Source organism: Ceratotherium simum, chromosome 11 (assembly GCF_057802395.1).
Source record: "Ceratotherium simum simum isolate JZ-2026a chromosome 11, ASM5780239v1, whole genome shotgun sequence".
NCBI lineage: Eukaryota > Metazoa > Chordata > Mammalia > Perissodactyla > Rhinocerotidae > Ceratotherium > Ceratotherium simum.
Genome location: NC_141910.1, coordinates 28,972,596 through 28,992,090, shown reverse-complemented (window position 1 = coordinate 28,992,090; position 19,495 = coordinate 28,972,596). Strand labels below are relative to the sequence as shown.

At 34.9% G+C, this 19,495-nt stretch overlaps 1 protein-coding gene across 9 annotated transcripts in view; it reads right to left on the bottom strand.

Annotated features, from left to right (window-relative positions):
- The window catches only part of CCDC88A (coiled-coil and HOOK domain protein 88A), a 116,385-nt gene that overhangs the window by 21,297 nt on the left and 75,593 nt on the right, over nucleotides 1-19,495 (bottom strand). For 6 of the 9 annotated variants that reach the window (XM_087436745.1, XM_014791505.2, XM_087436747.1 and 3 more), the window contains exons 16-22: nucleotides 18,034-18,161; nucleotides 13,947-14,088; nucleotides 10,542-10,706; nucleotides 5,814-5,975; nucleotides 4,555-4,832; nucleotides 4,193-4,336; nucleotides 1,165-1,351 (exon numbers count right to left, since the gene is read on the bottom strand). In XM_087436745.1, the coding sequence (XP_087292871.1) occupies nucleotides 1,165-1,351; nucleotides 4,193-4,336; nucleotides 4,555-4,832; nucleotides 5,814-5,975; nucleotides 10,542-10,706; nucleotides 13,947-14,088; nucleotides 18,034-18,161 (1,206 nt within the window). The remainder of the gene's footprint in view (nucleotides 1-1,164; nucleotides 1,352-4,192; nucleotides 4,337-4,554; nucleotides 4,833-5,813; nucleotides 5,976-10,541; nucleotides 10,707-13,946; nucleotides 14,089-18,033; nucleotides 18,162-19,495) is intronic. The other 3 variants (XM_087436746.1, XM_087436748.1, XM_087436750.1) reach the window with 1 other exon arrangement.

Here is a 19,495-nt window from a genome sequence, read left to right as displayed (position 1 = left end):
AGGCACATCTCTGATCTCATCTCCTACTACTCTCCCCTTTGCTCATTCCACTCTAGCCACACTGGCTTCTTGGAGTGTTTTTTAAACACACCAGGATTCCCCTGGCCTTGGGGTCATTGCACTGGCTGTTTGCCTGGAATGTTCTTTCTCTCAAAATCCACATAACACCCTAATCTCCTTCAAATCTTTGTTCAGTGATGCCTAGTTAAAATTTCAAGCTACACTTCCTCATCCACCCTGGCAGTCCTTACCCCCTACCCCATTTTTACTTGCATATAACTTATCATCTTGTAGCATACCATATGTTGCAGGCTAATTTTCAAAATAGTTACTGCAGTATTTCTAGTCCATGTGCTCTTCCAGAATCTTGCCATTCTCCAACAAGATGCTGAGTCTATTTCTCTTCCCCTTGAACCTGGAAGGGACTTGGACTGCCTCAATGAATAGAATCTAGGAGAAATGATGCTGGATGATTTCTGAGGCTTGATCATAAAAGCAGAGATAGTTTCTGTCTGGTTCTCACCATGTTGTGAGAAAGCCCAAATCAGCCCATGGGGAGACCGCGTGGAGAGGAAACTGATGCCTCCAACTGATAGCCAGCATCAACCACCAAACACGCACTCAACCTTTCAATTGTCCAGCTGCAAGGGGAGCAGAGACAAACTGGCCCCACTGTACCTGTCCAAATTCCAACCCACAGAATCTATGAGCACAATAAATGGTTGTTTTATACCACTAAGTTTTGGAGTAATTTGCCATATGTAACAACACTGAAACACTATATATTTCACTTGCTTATTATGTTTATTGTCTGTTTCCTTCCACCAGAATATAAACTCCACAAGGGGAGAGATTTTTACCTTTGTGGTGTATTAGTACATGCCAGATGGTCAGTAAACATTTTTTCATTAAACAAGGACACAATTTTACACAAGTTTTCAAAGTATCTGCACATATAAGTTTAAATTAACAGTAAAAAACGTTCAAATTAATGATAAAGGAAGTTTTTCTGAATTACATGTGAACTTAATTATCCCTGACCAATTCTCAGAAATATCCTACTAAATATATACTGCTATTGTCATTATAATATGATCATTTACTTTTTCCTCATGTCTTGATGCCTGAAGGAAGGACATAGTGATTAAACTTGTTAAAGCTCACCTCACACTGGTTATTTAGCTTGGTGGATGTGATGTCCAACTGTTGGTACTGTTCCTTTAGCTTTGAAAATTCAGCTTCTAGTCTTGTTTGTTCCAGTTTGGAATTATTTAGAAGACTTTTTAAGTTTTTATGGTCAGTTTGTAAAACTTCAGTCTCTTTTAAAAGCTGATTATATGTGTGATTCAACCTATAATTAGAAACCATAATAGAAATAGAATTAGATTCTCTTAATAGTTTTCATTGTAATTTACACAATGTGAAATGCTGTAAATCACATTCAGACGTACTCAGAGAATACAAAAGACTCTTTTGCCAGTTACTAAACTTATGAAGAATCAGTTTCTAGTCTGTAAAAACTAGATTAAAAAAAAAGTTGAGTACATTTCCCTTGAAAAGAAATCCTTCAGCATTTAAATACATTGAAGATGTAAAGATACTCATAATTTTATCATATAAAATTTAAAGTAGTAATAAGAAAATATTTAGATACAAGGACAAAAGAGAAAATGACCAATCCAGTTTTGATTTCACAGAGAATTCAAAGATTCTAAAATTCAACATGAAAATTCAAGAAAGATCAGATGGAGAGAATTAATGTAGTATGAGCTATGATAGTCTATCAATCTTATTGCCAGATAACTGAGATACATAGGCTTAAATCAGAATTTTAGTTACTGAGATATCTGCAGTTGTGGCAAATTATTCATATTTATACAGTCTCCAATTATTAATGATAAATTTTGGATTTTTTATAAAAATTAAACTATAGCCTTTTCTGTTTCTTTCCACTATTATACCTTCAGAACAAGGTCCACTGATCTCCAAGAGCAGAGATCAGCAAGCTTTTTCTGTAAAGGACCAGAGAGTAAATACCTTACATGGGCTTTTTGAGTCACATGTACTCTACAGCATGCTCTTCTCTTTTGTTTTTCCCATAACCTTTTAAAAGGTAAAAATTGTTTCTTAGTTTGGGAGCTATACCAAAATAGACTGCAAGCTGGATTTGGCCTGCTGAGGTGACTGTAGTTTACCAACCTTTATCTTATGGCATTAAGATCAGGAACCACAAAAGGGGGAGGCAGCCAAAAAAACAAAGTTTTTGCTCAGGGTGGTACTTGTTCAGAACATCTAGTAACTTACTTCAACTCATTCCCAAAAGAATTTGAGTCAGCTTACAAGAATTATAAGTGATAAAATAACACATTAAAAAAATCAAACACATTAAAAAAATCAGATAACACAGTAAAAAAATAAAAACGGCAAGGCCATAAACATACAGTAAATGCTCCATAAAAAGGTTGAATCCATGAATGAATGCATGCCATGAGAATAATAGCTGGTCAAACCTCACTGACACCTACAGACAGCTACATAGTATAACAATACATATGGATATCAAAGATTTTCCTACTGATGCTTCATGGTGGGCAAGATATGAAGAGATAAACAATGTCCTCAATATCATCTCTATGGGAAATGCTAAAATGAATTGTTTAAGAAAGTTTTTTACACTGTCCCTCAAAGCTGAGAACATTAACACCAAAACGCAATTCAGTGAACACAATTCTAAAGAGGCCAAGACAGCCTAGTACACATTAAGAAAGTTTCTTGGTACAGCATTATCTAATATTAAAACTTAGGCTATTTAGAGGAATGGATAAACCATTGTTCTTCAGACAAGTCTTCATAAATATCTTTTTTTGGTGAAAGAGCTCTTTCAAGTTTTACTTAAAGGCTTTTCTTCCTTTAGAACACAGACATGAGTATATAAAACCTAGGCAAGAACAGCTTTGGGAGACAGAAAATATTCTACTCAGGATCACTCTTCCCTTTGAAGCCTACAGAACCTTCTGGTTCAAGCTCATCACCCTCAATTTATCCTTATCATTTAGGTTGAGTTCCTTCTCTGGAGGCTCCTGAGTAATGTACACAATTAGATTCCTGGAAAGCCTACCTAAGTTCACAAACTGTCCCAGTTTAGTTTGAATTGTAACAATGGAAAAAAGTTAGGTTCAAGATGCGACTTCCATAGTAAATGCATTCCCCATAGTAAATGCATTCCCCAACGTAACCTGTGTAATAAAAGCGACCCTGTCCTTGTATTCTATAACTTGTTACAATTTGGTCTTCTACTGCATATACTGTACAAATACATTCTTCATTCTAGCTTGGTGTTGAGCTTGTTGAAGTTCAAATCCCCCAGTACAGAATTTCCAGTCGTAACAACTACTAAATTAAAAACTACTGAGCATGAAAATGAAAACGGCTCCAGAAGCTTAGGGATTTTTTTGGTAAAGGAAAAGAAATAAAGGTTTAATTCTAAAAATGGATTGTATTAAATTCATAATGGGACAAATAACACAATAAATGACCCCCATTTGAATTTTGTGTGTTGCCTTTCAGCACTTGAGCTATGGCAGTGTAAGTTGAAGTGCAAACGTTTAGGGTGTTTCAACTTTTCAAAGGTTTCTACAAAACTTTTGAAAACATACCCTTATGAAGCAGGCTAATTACCAGTTAGCAAGTTTTCATTTTCCCAAGGCTTCAAATTAAAAAATAATTGCCCCATGGCAATATGAGACCATTAATACCTAAGACAGTTAAAAATAAAAGTTATAAATCAATCAGCTAGGAAATTATAAGGCAGCTCACTTGTAGCAACTTCAAAAGACAAGAACTGGGATACCAGACTAGTGAAAAGAGAAAAAGACACAGAATCAGGTTTCATTACATTCTATCTCAATAAAGTACATAAATGCTACCAAAGTACAGAAATATCATTATATAATGTGACTTAAAAACTTAATTAGTTGAATAAATCAAGAGAGAAACAATGAGAGAAAACAGGAAATCCAGGTTTTTGTCTGAGCCATTCCTTAACCAGCTGCATGATTTTGTTGGGTAATTTACTTCTCGCTCTAGGGTCTTTTTTTTTTAAATTCTAAGTTATGGATGGTAGTGCAAAGTGGCAGTATACACTTTGGATGTAATGAATATTATAAAACTAAAATATATAAATATTTATTACCTATCATTTTCACCACAAAGTTTCTTGTATTCTGCAGCTACAGTCTCATGGTTTTTGTTTTCAAGCAGCATTTTCTCTTGTTCCACTTTCAGTGTTTTTTCCAATTCTTCCAACTGTCCTTTCTGTTTTAGTAACTGATTGTAACTGGAAAAAAAGTATTTAGTTTATAATATTTCCTTAGAAAAAATATTTTAGAAATGAAGGAAACAAGAGTAATACTTAATAAGTATCACATAAGACATGTAAATTCATGTAAATTTCCTACATAAATTACCTTAGACCTGTTTAACACATAAAATTTTTTATATTACCCAAAGATAATTGGTTTTAAATTCACAACACAAGAAAATATAATAAATTACCGGTCTTCAAGGTCTTTATGTTCCATCTCAAGATTTTTGTGGGCACACTTTAGTGTTCCATGTTTAGCAATGAGAGACTCATACTCTGAAGCCTGCCGTTCATGAAGAAGTTCCAGCTTTTCATGATCTTTGATCAGAGAATCATAGAGAGATTTCAGGTCTTCTCGCTCTTTGATTACTGATTCATTTTCATTTTCTAAGGAAGACTGCTGGATTAGGAGTTGTGCATTCTGGTTCATAAGTGAGGTACTCTGGGAATTAAGGGTGGAATTTTCAACCTATAAGAATGCAAACTGTTATCAGACATAAGAAAAATAGCTTATGTTGTTCTTTTTTTAAAATAAAAGATTACATTAACTTTAGGAAGTGCAAATAAATCATAGCAGATATATTCACATCATACTGAAAAAATTTGGATTTAGCATCCCAAAGAACAAGGCTACCACTTAATTTTGATTTTTGGTAGGTGTTAACAATATATATTCTACGAGACACGTTTTGGGTTGAATTATTCTGAATGAAGGTGAATAGCAACAATTTGTATTCCACTCATCAAAAAGAACAGAATTTGAAATGCTAGTTTATCATTTTCTAGAAGTTGAGAATTGATAGAACTGAAAAATTACTTGTGAAAACTCAATTGGAAATTTTCTCAAGAGCCTAAATTAAATTAGTATTGCTTTACCATTTGGAAAAGAGTTACAGAAAGAAGAACTTAAAGATTCAGAGAGGGAATTTCTTTTCTTCTGCTCTTTAAGAGGTTTCAGAGAGTTGCACTTCCCCCCACCTAACTGTTCTATCTGAAAAGACACTGGCAGTGTTAAGTGCAAGATGGATCCTTTGAACTAAGGACAAGTTGGAAGAGAAAATTCTCATGCTGCGCTGTTTTCCAATAATTTTAACTGATAAGAAAGCTGTAAAAATAAAATAAGGAATGGTATGCTGCAACCATATTCTAAAGCAAGGATTTCTACCTGATTATTAAATGGGTGAAAGTCCATAAAGTAAACATAAATGAAATTATCTTTTTAAATTTATATTTGTTGAGTGAATTTACTAATTAATATTTAAAGACTGACATTTAAAAAATGTTGATCTCTCAAAGTTTGGCATAGCACTGAAGAGGAATATTTTAATTTATCTTCAATTAATTGTTAAATTCACTAACTAAGAAACAATGTTACCATGTCTAGTCATCCTTATTTTAATAGCATAATTCAAGAGTTTGGTTGCATATCCCCAAAACATTACATTACAACCTGAAGTTTGGCATTCTGTGTCTGAAGAGTAGTATTCTGCTCCTGTAATGACACTGTCTGCCTCTGAAGTGCAAGAATCTGAGCCTGCAAATTATTGTTCTGTGTCTCAAGTTGCTTCAGTTGAGTTTTCAGTGCTTGCTTCTCTGCTTGCAGTGTAGCATTCTTAATAAAGAAAACATACATATTAAAAATAAAAGCAACATCAAACATATTTCTGTTTAACAGATACTAGAATTTTGTTTCAGTATTTATTACAATTACAATCCAAACAGATCCCAACAATCTTTTTTGTTTTTTTTGTGAGGAAGATCAGCCCTGAGCTAACATCCATGCTAATCCTCCTCTTTTTGCTGAGGAAGACCGGCTCTGAGCTAACATCTATTGCCAATCCTCCTCCTTTTTCCCCCCCCAAAGCCCCAGTAGATAGTTGTATGTCACAGTTGCACATCCTTCTAGTTGCTGTATGTGGGACGCGGCCTCAGCATGGCCGGAGAAGCGGTGCATCGGTGCACACCCAGGATCCAAACCCGGGCCACCAGTAGTGGAGCGCGCACACTTAACCGCTAAGCCACGGGGCTGGCCCCCAACAATCTTAAAAGAGAAAAAGACAAAACATTTCCCCTTTAACCCAAATTGTAAATAGATACTTAATCTAAGAAAAAGAAAGCAATAATACTAAAACTTTAATATACCATTGTGTATGTCTGCTTTATAATGTCTGAAAAATAAAATATTATATTCTAAATATATTTATTAACGTAAGAAACCAGAATGGGATTTTCAGTTGTATGGTTTTTATGCTGTTCTAAAGTGCCTAGAGGTGTGTGAGGCTGTGTCTAGCCAATGAAATGCACCTTTTCTAATTGTCCAAAGGTAAATATATATATAGGTGAGCGTTGGTCCCAGGGGTAGCAGCAAAGCTAAGAATTTTATAAACACAAATACTTGGAAGAGAAACAGGAACAATCTTAACCATCTGTTTAAAAAATTTAGTCCATAATAGACCTAACAGATGTTACATATTTTCTTTAGTGATTTTTTTCATAGTATAAAACACTCACTAAAACTCTATTTCATTTATAGAACTTCTGGAGCAAATTCAAATAAAACATACCACTTTCAATTTTTCCAGTACATATGGCCATATTTCAATTTTATAGTTAAATGGTTGAATTACTATGCAAATCATAGATCATTATATTTACTGTGATACATATTAAAATGTTGGTCATGGATATTATATTTTCAGGATTATTTCTAAACAACATTTCATAAAAAAATAAGTTAAGGGGCCAAAACGGTGGCATAGTGGTTAAGTTCGTGCACTCTGCTCCAGCGGCCTGGGGTTCACAGGTTCGCATCCCAGGCGTGCACCAATGTGCTGCTTGTCATGCCATGCTGTGGCGGCATCCCATACAAAGTAGAGGAAGACAGGCACAGATGTTAGCCCAGGGCCCAATCTTCCTCAGCAAAAAGAGGAAGATTGGCAACGGATGTTAGCTCAGGGCTAATCTTTCCCACCAAAAAAAATAATAATAAATTAAGCATCAAAAAGTACAAATAAAGAACCCTCTAGAAAACTAAAATAAAACTTTAATATACAAAAAGGCCAGAATTTGCACATAACTGCAATATGCATAAAAGTTACAACTGGGGCCGGCCACGTGGCTTAGCAGTTGAGTGCACGCGCTCCGCTAATGGCGGCCCAGGTTCAGATCCCGGGCGTGCACTGACGCACCACTTCTCCGGCCACGCTGAGGCCGCGTCCCACATACAGCAACTAGAAGGATGTGCAACTATGACATACAACTACCTACTGGGGCTTTGGGGAAAAAAAAGGAGGAGGATTGGCAATAGATGTTAGCTCAGAGCTGGTCTTCCTCAGCAAAAAGAGGAGGATTAGCATGGATGTTAGCTCAGGGCTGATCTTCCTCACCAAAAAAAAAAAAAAAAAAAGTACAAATAAAGAACCCTCTAGAAAACTAAAATAAAACTTTAATATACAAAAAGGCCAGAATTTGTACATAACTTCAATATGCATAAAAGTTACAACTGAATCACAAAAAATCACTTTTGTCATATCTACACTAGGGAACAAAGATAACATTCACTTTATAGGCTTTCATGTTATATACACCACGTGTCACTGTATAAAAGACAAATCATGATTTAATCCACGTACTATACCATAAAATCAAAGCTGAGGAAGCAAACTGCTTTAAGATGGGTTTTGATATTGTATTTCTCTTTTGTTCATTTGTTCAAATAAGGAGGATGACAAAAATTTACACTGGAAAAGTAAGATGGAATACTGATGTATTTACATACCATCTTGACACACCAAAGTGAAGCATATTTCACTTACATATGTTAAGTACTATTATCGTGTAGCTCTTTAGACACCAAAATGTACAAACTCTAATGATGAGTCTGGGTATCCCTAGGAGTAAGAAAAATTCCTATAGTCTATAATGAATAGAAGAGATAACTGAGAGTAGAAAGGATATATCAGAGCAGAAAAAAATTTACGATGGAAAAGTATGAGGTTAGCAAATATACTGGCAAATGCACAAAAATTAGCAGTCTAATATAGGGCTAGCCATCTTTATAAACCCATTATCTAAAATGGCTAAAATATGACAACCAAGTAATTTTTCTTCCAACAGAAATTTATTAAGGAAGTCGATGGGAAAAGAGATTTACCTTATAGAACTGTACATGCCAGCTGAATTTTCTGAAATGTAATTATTAATCTGAGTGATAGAGGTGTGTGTGTGTATATATATCACTAAATAATTAAAAATATGTATTCATATATGGCTAATAAATGTATGACAAGATGTAAAATGGCTCACTAATAATTTAAAACATGCAAATTAAAATATTTTCTATCACTTTAACAAAAATTAAAAGGCTGGTAATACCCAATGTTAATCTGGAAAAATAGGTACTCTATTAGTGGGACTGAAAATTTATGTGATTTTGAAAAGCTAATACAATGACATCAATTAAAATTAAACACACACACAGATATAAATATATTCTTTGGTCTATCAATTCCACTGTCAGGAATTTACCACCCTATAAACATGTTACACATGGATTTTCATTGCAACTAAATCTGAAAATAACCTAGATGTCCATCAATGTGGAATTTATATAAATAAATTATGGTAACATCCACCACACTATTGAATAATATGTGGTCATTAAAGAAAATGAGATAGAGTTCTATCTGCTAAAATAGAGAGATCTCCAAGATAACATAACTGAAAAATGCAAATAAGAATACTGTATAGTGTGATCCCACAGGTGTAAATCTGTAAAAGAAATATACTTCTAGGGGCCGGCCCAGTGGTGCAAATGGTTAAGTGCATGCGCTCTGCTGCGGCGGCCCAGGGTTCGCTGGTTCGGATCCCGGGCGCGCACTGACGCACTGCTTGTCGAGCCATGCCGTGGTGGCGTCCCATATAAAGTAGAGGAAGATGGGCAGGGATGTTAGCTCAGGGCCAGTCTTCCTCAGAAAAAAGAGGAGGACTGGCATCAGATGTTGGCTCAGGGCTGATCTTCCTCACACAAAAAAACAAATAAATAAAATAACACACAACTATTTTATTTGTTAGCACGTAAGTTCCTTCAGCTTACTCATCTTTGAAGGATAAATGTTTGTTGAATTTGTTTGATTATTGTTTATTGTCAAATATTTATTGAACTTATTCAGTGAATAGTCATTAAGTGTCTGCTATCTACCAGGCATTATTCTACATACTGAAGGTACGGTGGTGAAAAAGAAAGCTACCTGCTTTCAAGGAGCTTTTTTTCAGTAGAAAAACAACAAATAAATGAATAAAAGATATAATTTCACTAGTGAAAGTGCTATGAAGAAAATAAATAAGACAGTGGTGTGCTAACAAACAGTTTTGGCTGGGGACAGCTACTTCACTGGGGGAAGGGTGCAGGGAAGACCTCTTGCAGGAGATACGTGATATGAGCCTGAATGCGGCGGGAAGCCAGCCATGTATTCCAGGTAGGGGAAGCAAACAGAAAGGCCCTGAGCTAGGAACAAGCAGAAAATGTCAATATGACTAGAATTAATTTACTTATTATGTGCCATGCATTGTTTTGTGTCTGCCAGATATTAACAGATAATAATATTACCCCTAGATTAATAAACAGGGTAGGTGGAAGAGTAGAATAGTATAAGGTCAGAGACATAAGCAGGGCAATGTCAGGAAGGATCTTATAGGACACAGTAAAGAATCTGGATTTTATTCTGATTGAAATGGGAAGCCATTGAAGATTTTAAGTAGGAAAGTGACACGACCCAGATTATGTTTTAAAAAATAACTCTGGCTACTGCACTGAGAATGGGTTAAACTGGATTAGGAATGGAAGACAGGAAGCCAGTTAGGAGGATATTCTAATTGTCCAGATGAGAGATGATGGTACCTTAGACTAGAGTGGTAATAGCAGAGATGGAGAGAAGTAGATGTGTTTGGATTATATTTTCAAGATAGAGTTGATAAAGCTGATGGACTTACATGAGGGTGATAGAGAAAAGTGTATTAAATTATTAGTTCTTTAGTCTTTATATTATAAAATAAATCAGCCAAAGTATAAAATGAACAAAGCTACAAAACCAGAGTAGATAAATTTTCTGAGTTACATATCCAATAATCCTTTATTTTTTAAAAAATTTATTCCTACTAAAAATTTAAAAATACTTACATTTCTTTCTACTTCAATTAATCTATCTTTAACTTTCAGAAGCTCTCTAGTTGTTTCTTGACTTTCTCGCTCCCATTTGCTATCTTCACCAGAAGTCGGAGGAGAGCTCTGTACCATCCTTTCCTCATCTTGTCTCTGTTTGAGAGCTTCATAATTCTTTTTCACCTAAAATTTTATTTAAAATATTTTAATTGGGAGGAAAAAAATCACCAAAGTTATACTTTTCACAACTAATTTGACTCTGCACTGGTCTGGTGAATATGAAAGACGCTTTACTTAAAAACGTGATAAATAACATGTATGATTATCTTTATTATCATGATCACAATTTATGCTTTGAAAAATGCAAATCTTTTCCTCCTAGAAATATTAAATATACTCTGCTTATGTGCCACGATTCTACAACATATTCTGTAATTTCAGGTTGTTTACAATGAAAATGAAAAAAAAAAAAGAATAGATTAACTGGACATAGACATGTTGCTAATACTAACAATTGTTTTTAGAGCCATCTATAGCTGATCTAGAGATTTCAGAGAGTCCCACGTAAAGAACAAATAAACACTTGAAACGTAATAATTCCTCTTAAAAAAATACTTTAAAGTTGAGGAAGTATCTATATATGTCTGTCCTTTTAAGAAGGATATGTCACCCAGAATGAGCTATGTTAATAAATAAATTAATGACTTCTTTATTCAGATCTTGATCCATATATAATTACTGCAAATTACTTTATAAAAAGGGAGCAATCCAAGGATATATCTTATCCAGCGTTTTCTGGTGTAATTACAACCAAATCCTACTTTAAGAGAGCCAACTCAAAACTAACAACTTGGTCATCTTATATTACCAAAACTGCCGATTACCTAATAGCTCTCTTCAATTTAAAGTGATTACTATTATACTTATCCTGAATCACTAGTTTATCCTAGGAGACATTTATCATAAATTTCTAAATTAACCCCAAACTTTCTATTAAGGCAAGGATATAAATGTTTAAAATAATTCAACATCTAATGCAAACCTTATTAAGAAAGCTTATAACTCAACAATAAATTTTGTTACTATTGACTTACAAAATAATGACATGAGACCAAAGAAAAAAGATGCCAAGATAGAATGTAATTTAAAGCTTGGCAAGTGATCTAACAGGTGTTCTGGGATCCTGATTTTCCAGTTTTTTTGTATCTTTGTTTTTTTTACTTTTAGTTCCCTAATAACATAGGTGGGTGACATCATTTCTAGTCTCCTATTTTACATTAATTTCCCACAGGGTCTTATCCCTAGACTTAGAAAGTTTATAAGACATACGCCATTACTAAGAAGGAGAGCTGAGAGTAAAACTCAAAGCCTTTCATTTTTAGCCCAGTGTCCTTACAACTAAGTTTCAAAAATGGTTCCTTTACCTTATGTATCATTAATCAAAATCTCTAATTTATGTTCACACAGAAAATGACATATTTTCCATCAAGTTTTCTTAGAGGCAACATGTAGGTGGGTCTTGCCTTTTTATCTAATTTATTCATCTCTGCTTTTAACTGGGGTGTTTACACTTTTATATTTAATGTGATTACTGATATGGTTTGGTTTAAAGCTGCCATCTTGCTATTTGCTTTCTATTTGTCCAATCTGTACTTTGTTCCTTTTTTATTTTTCTGCCTTCTTTTGGATTTTTTATGATACTATTTTATGTTCTTTGCTGGCATATTAGTTATACCTCTTTGTCATGCTACGTTAATAGTTACTTTAGGCCTCATACTATTCATATTTAATTTTCATAGTCTATCTTCAACTGATATACCTCTTCACGTATAGTACTAAAAATTAGGACAGTATAAGTCTAGTTGAATACATGTTTACAACAGGAAGCTTTTTATTTATTTACTTATTTTTAAAAATTTATGCCAAAATGGCTGGAAGGGGAAGACGATGGAATTTTAAATCTCGACCTTTTAGACTTGAAATACACATATACCAACCTATACCCTAACCCACTTATTTCCTAGCTTAGTAGCTTCATGAAGTTGACTTTATTTGCAATCTAGTGATACTGCTTAATAGGGTAAAAAATTCAGGAAATAAAGCAGATTAATGAAGCCTGGCACCAAGTTTTACTTTATTTTTTAGATAACCCTTTATATGTTAACTGAGCAAAGTTCTAGAATTTCCTCAGTAACAATATATGTTCCAGGGTAATATCTAAGACAAATACCAGCAATGATGGTAAGGGCAAATAGGGAACAAAATCTTTTTCCCTTTCTGCATGAGAAATTCATCTTTGGGTAACCGTTTCTCAGGAAACCTACTAAAATTGGAATGTTCTATGTTACCAGGCAAGATTGCTTATGGGAAAAATGACCCCCGATTGGTAAACTGTATTCGGACTGGCAGAATTATAAATACCTAATAGGAAGCCATATCTTTGAACTTACTCTGAGTATAGTAACTCTTAAAACTGGTATATCCATTGTGGAGATCTTAAATCTATGCCTTGGGAGTTGTTGCAAGAGATGATGACTGTTGCGCATGAAATCTCAAAAGTCAGGGCAGCTCCTGCACACACCCAATGTGAATCTCATCTTCTTGCACCTGAACTGTCATCTGGTGGGAAGATGACTCTTAGATGACTACGTGAAGATGGACAACTGACAGTGCCTGCTATCTACTTGTATTTCCTATAAGTGTTCTGAATCAAAAGGTTCTAAATGTAGCCTATAGTAATCTTCTCAGTCTGAATGTTTAGTTGACTGTAAAACCATTCTTGGTAGCACTGCGGAGACGAAAAAGGGAGAATAAGCCATAACATGATTCTACCAATCTACCATATACTAACCCTATGGAATGGGCAAGCCCCTTTAATTTTAATTTATTCAAGTAAGGAAAACACACAGTTGTCCCTGCCTTGCTTACTTCACTGGATAATTCCAAATATGACAAGAAAACAGGTCTAGAAAAGACTTCAAATTTATGAGATCAGGTGCTTTCTTATACCACACATACCATTTCCCTCTACATGGCATCCTCATAACCATATCTTTACCTATCAAACTTTTACCTGGATTCTCAATAGGAAAAGAGTGTCAGAGTCAAGTGTCAGTATTGCGACGAGAGCTTTTCCCAATGAAATAAGCCTGCCTTTTCCCCATCTCACACCCACCATTTTTATACGTCCCTAACTGCCTGGGGGACATACACACATGAAACAGGACTGAATAAATTATATTGTATAGACAAAATACAATTTTTCATAACTATATGACAAAGATCTGTTTAAGAATACTCTCAGATTTAAGAAAAAGGAATAGACAAAATATTAATAAAATGATGTTACATTTTTATTTTCTGCTTTACATTTTTCTGTCCAAATATTTGACAATTAAAATTCATTCCAAGGAAATCACTTACTGTTTTAAGTTCTTGGCGCAACTGCTGGTTAAAATTTGTGGATTCTTCTAATCGAGCTTCTAAAGCAGCAATTTTTTCTTCTTTTATTTCAAGGGACTTCTTTAGAGTGGACTCTAATTTTGATTCCAAAAGTTTATACCTACTATCCAAGTATAAAAATAATACAGTTCATCATTGGAGGTCATAAAATTATTTTTAAAGATAATATATGAACACAGATAATGATGCCAATAAATAGGTCTTCTAAAATAATCTTTGTTGGGCCGGCCCCGTGGCTTAGCGGTTAAGTGCGCGTGCTCCGCTGCTGGCGGCCTGGGTTCGGATCCCGGGCGCGCACCGACGCACCACTTCTTCGGCCATGCTGAGGCCGCGTCCCACATACAGCAACTAGAAGGATGTGCAACTATGACATACAACTATCTACTGGGGCTTTGGGGAAAAAAAAAAAAAATCTCTGTTTTAAAGAGGCAAATTAAATTATCCTTTTACTGCCCTACTCCCCCTTTTAAAATATCCCTGGCCATAAAGAAACAAAAATCACTCAGTAACCAGAGCTCCAGAGTACAGCCTAGGTTGTCAAAAGCAAAAATTAATGCTCAAAAAAGGAATCCAGAAGATCTAAGTCTCAAAATATTCCTTTTAGGTGTTTATAAAAATAGAATCTATAGACAGAAGCAGCAGATGGATTTATTATATTATCAAGCATTTGTCTACAATATTAATGTGTAAAGTATTTATACAAGGACATATGAATAGTTACTTAAAACTCACTAAGACTTTGTCTTCAGAGTATAAAGTACTTGCAGAATATTTTAAAAAGGGAATGATATACTAAAGACAGAACACTGGTGACAGAGGGGGAAGAGGCAGATAGATGTGAATGTCAATATTTTAGTTGTCTTTTTAATTGGGGGTTATGTATTATCATGTATATTATTCTTAAGATTTTTTTTTCCAAAAAGGATGGTGCATGAAAACACTTTGAGAGTGAATCATAAACTAGAGATTATGATTAATCTATTTTTTACACCTGAGAACCCTGACTAAACCAAATAAAAACCTAAAGTTATATATATGAGAAATTTTATCACATTCTGCCTTTTACTGTAATTAATTTGTATGTATATATTTTCTTCTCAACCAGATTTTAAGTTAATTGAGAATAGAGAACAAAGGGGCCAGCCCAGTGGCGTAGTGGTTAAGTTCATGCGTTCCGCTTTGGCAGCCCAAGGTTCACTGGTTCGGATCCTGGGCGCGCACCTACTCACCGCTCAACAAGCCATGCTGAGGCGGCATCCCATATAGAAGAGCTACAACTCTACAACTATGATACACTACTATGTACTGGGGCTTTGGGGAGAAAGAAGAAAAAACAGGAAGATTGGCAACAGATGTTAGTGCAGGGCCAATCTTCCTCAAAAAAATTAAAAAAAAAAAAAAGAATAGAGAACAAATCTCACTCATTTTGGTTTCAGCTCGAGTCAACATCTTTAAAGCATTTAATGAGTCTGACTTTGGATATGTTGAATTTGTGATGGTGAGTTGCTTCTGGACTGCCCAGATAGAGATATCCAGTAAGCAGAGAATAATATGGATATGAGGTGAGAGGATGGATGGGAATGCTCAGCATATAGAATGAATGAATAAGAGGTCTGAGAACATAACCCTAGGAAACTATATTGAAAGAGAAGACAGGAAAAGAACTGTTAAAAGAAAAAGACAAGAGTGATCACATAGTACTCTGTTTACAATTCTACCACTAAATTTACTTGGTTGCAATTTAATTGATCTTTTTATACATTCAATTCCACAAGTAGACTATATATTCCTTGATGGCGAGAATAAATATCTTAGTAATTGTATCTTCAAAGGAGGTAAGAGGGAATGACATCAATTGGAAAGATGAAAAGGTTAGACTAACAAAGGAATTAGGAACACCATTTGAGATTAGAGGTAAAGACAGATGCAAATATACATAAATTCCAAGATGGAGGGGATGGAATGTTAAAGGAATTTATGTCTGTGAGCTTTTATTTTCTTTGTGACATTGAGGCTAACTTACTGGCTGAGAAAGAAGCTGGTTTAGTGGCTTAAGACACTTCTTTTCCTGATCCCCCAGATTTGATCATAGTTATTACCTGCTCTCAATTCTACTTCCTAAAAGTTTTAGTTCAATATATATCCTTATCTCCATATCTAATGCTTTCATTATATAAATAAATATGTGTGGATTAATAAATGCATCACATCTTGCCTAGACTATTACAACGGCTTCCTAACTGGTCTCCATGCCTCCAAATTTGCCTCTTTTTTAACCCATCTTTCATGTCACTCTAAGAATTGCTCACCACACGTTTGTGCTTTATTTGCATGGAATGCCCAATGCCCTTCCCCAGCATTTCCACCTTGCAAATTTCTGTCATTCTTCAAGGTTCAGCTGAAGCATTATCATTTCTTTGATGCTTGATGATTAGCAGATAATAAGAACTCAGTTAGCAGAAAATAAGAGCTCAGTTAACAAGACTAATTGTATGAATTAAGGTTTGGGAAGAGGTGCCAAACAGTATGAAGGGCCATCTAGAGCTGGGTTCATAAATTTGTAACAGGGTCAGTTAGGGCAGCTACATGGTCTACTCCAATTTTTTTTTTTCTTTGCACTCTACTCTTTAAATGTCTTACACATGGCAGGTAATAAATCTGTTTGAATAAAGAAATGATGCATATTCAGTATCTATATTAAAAGATAATCAACTAAATTGGCCCTTAACCATAGGTTTAACTCAAATAAAAAATATTTTCTCATGAAATATCTGTATAATTAATTCAATTATGGTTGCTTGAATTGATTGCTAGAATAAATGCCTCAAATTACCTCTCTTTGTTATTACAGAACTAACCTTTAGAAGTATCAATCTATTCTATTAACTTTGAATATTCTCAAAATTACATAAACCCCATATAATCAGCATTAATTTCTTCTATATACATTTAACATAGAATATAAATGCTTATTAGAACAGTAATAATGGGTAGATGATAAAATACAAATTAAATAATTACAAAAATTCCAATGAATTAAAATTTAGTCTACATAAAACAATATTTGTAACAATACACACTTCTATTCTAGCTAGAATCACGTGGCAAACGAGATGCTAAATAGTAGGCTACTTGAAAATTCGAATAACTGTTCGAGATAGACTACAATTACCATGGGAGAATATAAATTTTCTTTAAACCTCTATTGATCATTCTCAAAATTAAAGAGTATATAAGTTAATTTTTTACTCTGTTTGTCAAGCCTTAGTTTTCCACATTATTTTTATACCTAATTCTTTCTCAGTATATTTTCCTTTGTTTCATACTTTTCCTCCATTCTCTTTAAGTCCACCTTTTGGCACACAAAAATCAATGAAAGAACTGAGGCATTTAAGCACATGATTCAAATAAAAAATAACTTGCTTAAATTGACTGTGCATTTCACAAGAGAAGGGTTTGTTTGTTGTTAACGTCTCATTCTACTTTTACAGGCAGTTATAGCCTCTGATCTTCTGCTACCTGGGCGGCATCCTGTTTTCCTATAATGTAACTGTATTTATTTATTTTTTATTTATTTATTTTTTTTGTGAGGAGATCAGCCCTGTGCTAACATCCGCCAATCCTCCTCTTCTTTTTTGCTGAGGAAGACGGCCCTGGGCTAACATCTGTGCCCATCCTCCTCCACTTTATATGGGACGCCGCCACAGCATGGCTTGCCAAGCAGTGCGTCGGTGCGCGCCCGGGATCCGAACCTGCGAACCCCGGGCCGCCGCAGCGGAGCGCGCGCACTGTTAACCACTTGCGCCACCGGGCCGGCCCCAACTGTATTTATATAGTAACATTTTAGCATTTTTTTTTCTTATATCAATATTAGGTTGTCTTTATCTGATTTTTTACTTTTTTTCCTTACAGAACTTTCTCTAAGAGAAGAAAGGAACCAGAAATGGGGTGAAATACATAAATGTATTCTGTAGCTAGTACAGGAAAGAATCAATATTTGAGCAAACAAATATAATTTCAACTGTCACCAAACAGACTTAAAACTCACCTGTCATCAGTACTTTGCTCATCACGTAAGAGTCGCTCTTTATTTAACCCTATCTTCTCAAGCTCATGAGTTAATTTTTCAAGATCATTATTCATTTGTTGGGTCTTCAATTTTTCACTGACCAAATCCTTATTTTAAAAGGAATGCAAAACTCACATAAGTATAAATAGCATAGACATCTAAGAAATTCAGCCAAAATTCTAATTACCACCATCCAGATATATACATAATTCAAACCCAGAAAGACAAAAATGTTGAACTTTTCCTTCATCATTAAAAAGTGGTTAACAAAATTATCATCTAGTTCAAACAAAGCTGTTTTCCTTCTTTCTTTTGCCAATACTTTTTTTCAACTTTTTAGTGTTAAAAACTAAAAGGATAAACTCTTTACTTGTGAATACAAACCTTAGGTTTGAGAACTGTGGGGAAAAAAAACACATATCCATTAACTTTTTAACAATGAGCTAGAACTTTGGTGCACATTTCTTCCTGTGAATATATGTTGGATACAACACCCTTCTCTCACCACAAGCACCACTCTCCCAGTGGAAGAGGCTTAAGATATCGATCTGAAGAACTAGCGGGAAGGGCTGGCCCTGTGGCATAGTGGTTGAGTTTGGCATGCTGCGCTTCGGTGGCCCAGGTTCGCGGGTTCAGATCCCAGGCAGGAACCTATACCACTCGTCAGCCACGCTGTGGTGGCGACCCACATACAAAATAGAGGAAGACTGGCATGGATGTTAGCTCAGGGCTAATCTTCCTCAAGCAAAAAAAAGAGGAAGATTGGTAACAGACGTTAGCTCAGTGTGAATCTTCCTCACCAAAAAAAAAAAAAAAAAAGAATTAGGGGGAATTCTTAGAAGATCAGGCACAAGGACCCTGTTGTTTATGTTTGTGAGACTGTAGAACAGAAAGAAAAAAAATGAAAGGCTAAGAAAGTTCCCTCTCAATGCCTCTTTAGCAGAAATGCAGACTTCCAATGTGACTTTCTGCCAGAATCTAACTAAGATACTTTCTAATTGAACTTAAAGGGTTATCATATATAGTATAGCACAGGGACACCAAAAAAAGAGCCAAGCATGTGATCTTCTGATTTGCACCAACTATATTTCACAGGACCTATTGCCAATCCACTCCTATAAATTTCAGAATTCTTCTCAACACATAGATCCAAGCAACTACCAATTGTTCATTGTTGACCTTTAAGTTCAACCTGATTTGCTTGCCCTGGCTTAGAGGTCAAAATTTATGGGGCTTTGGAATCTGAAAGATTTGAATTTGAATCCAGCAATCCAACTCTGCCATTTATTAGCCGTGTGATCCTAAGTAAGTTACTTAATATCTCCAAACCTCAGTTCTCTAATCTAATGGAGATAATATCTATAGAGGATTGGTCATAAAAATTATACAAATATACATAAATACAACTTATGAAGTCCTTAGCCCAGTACTTGGCACATAG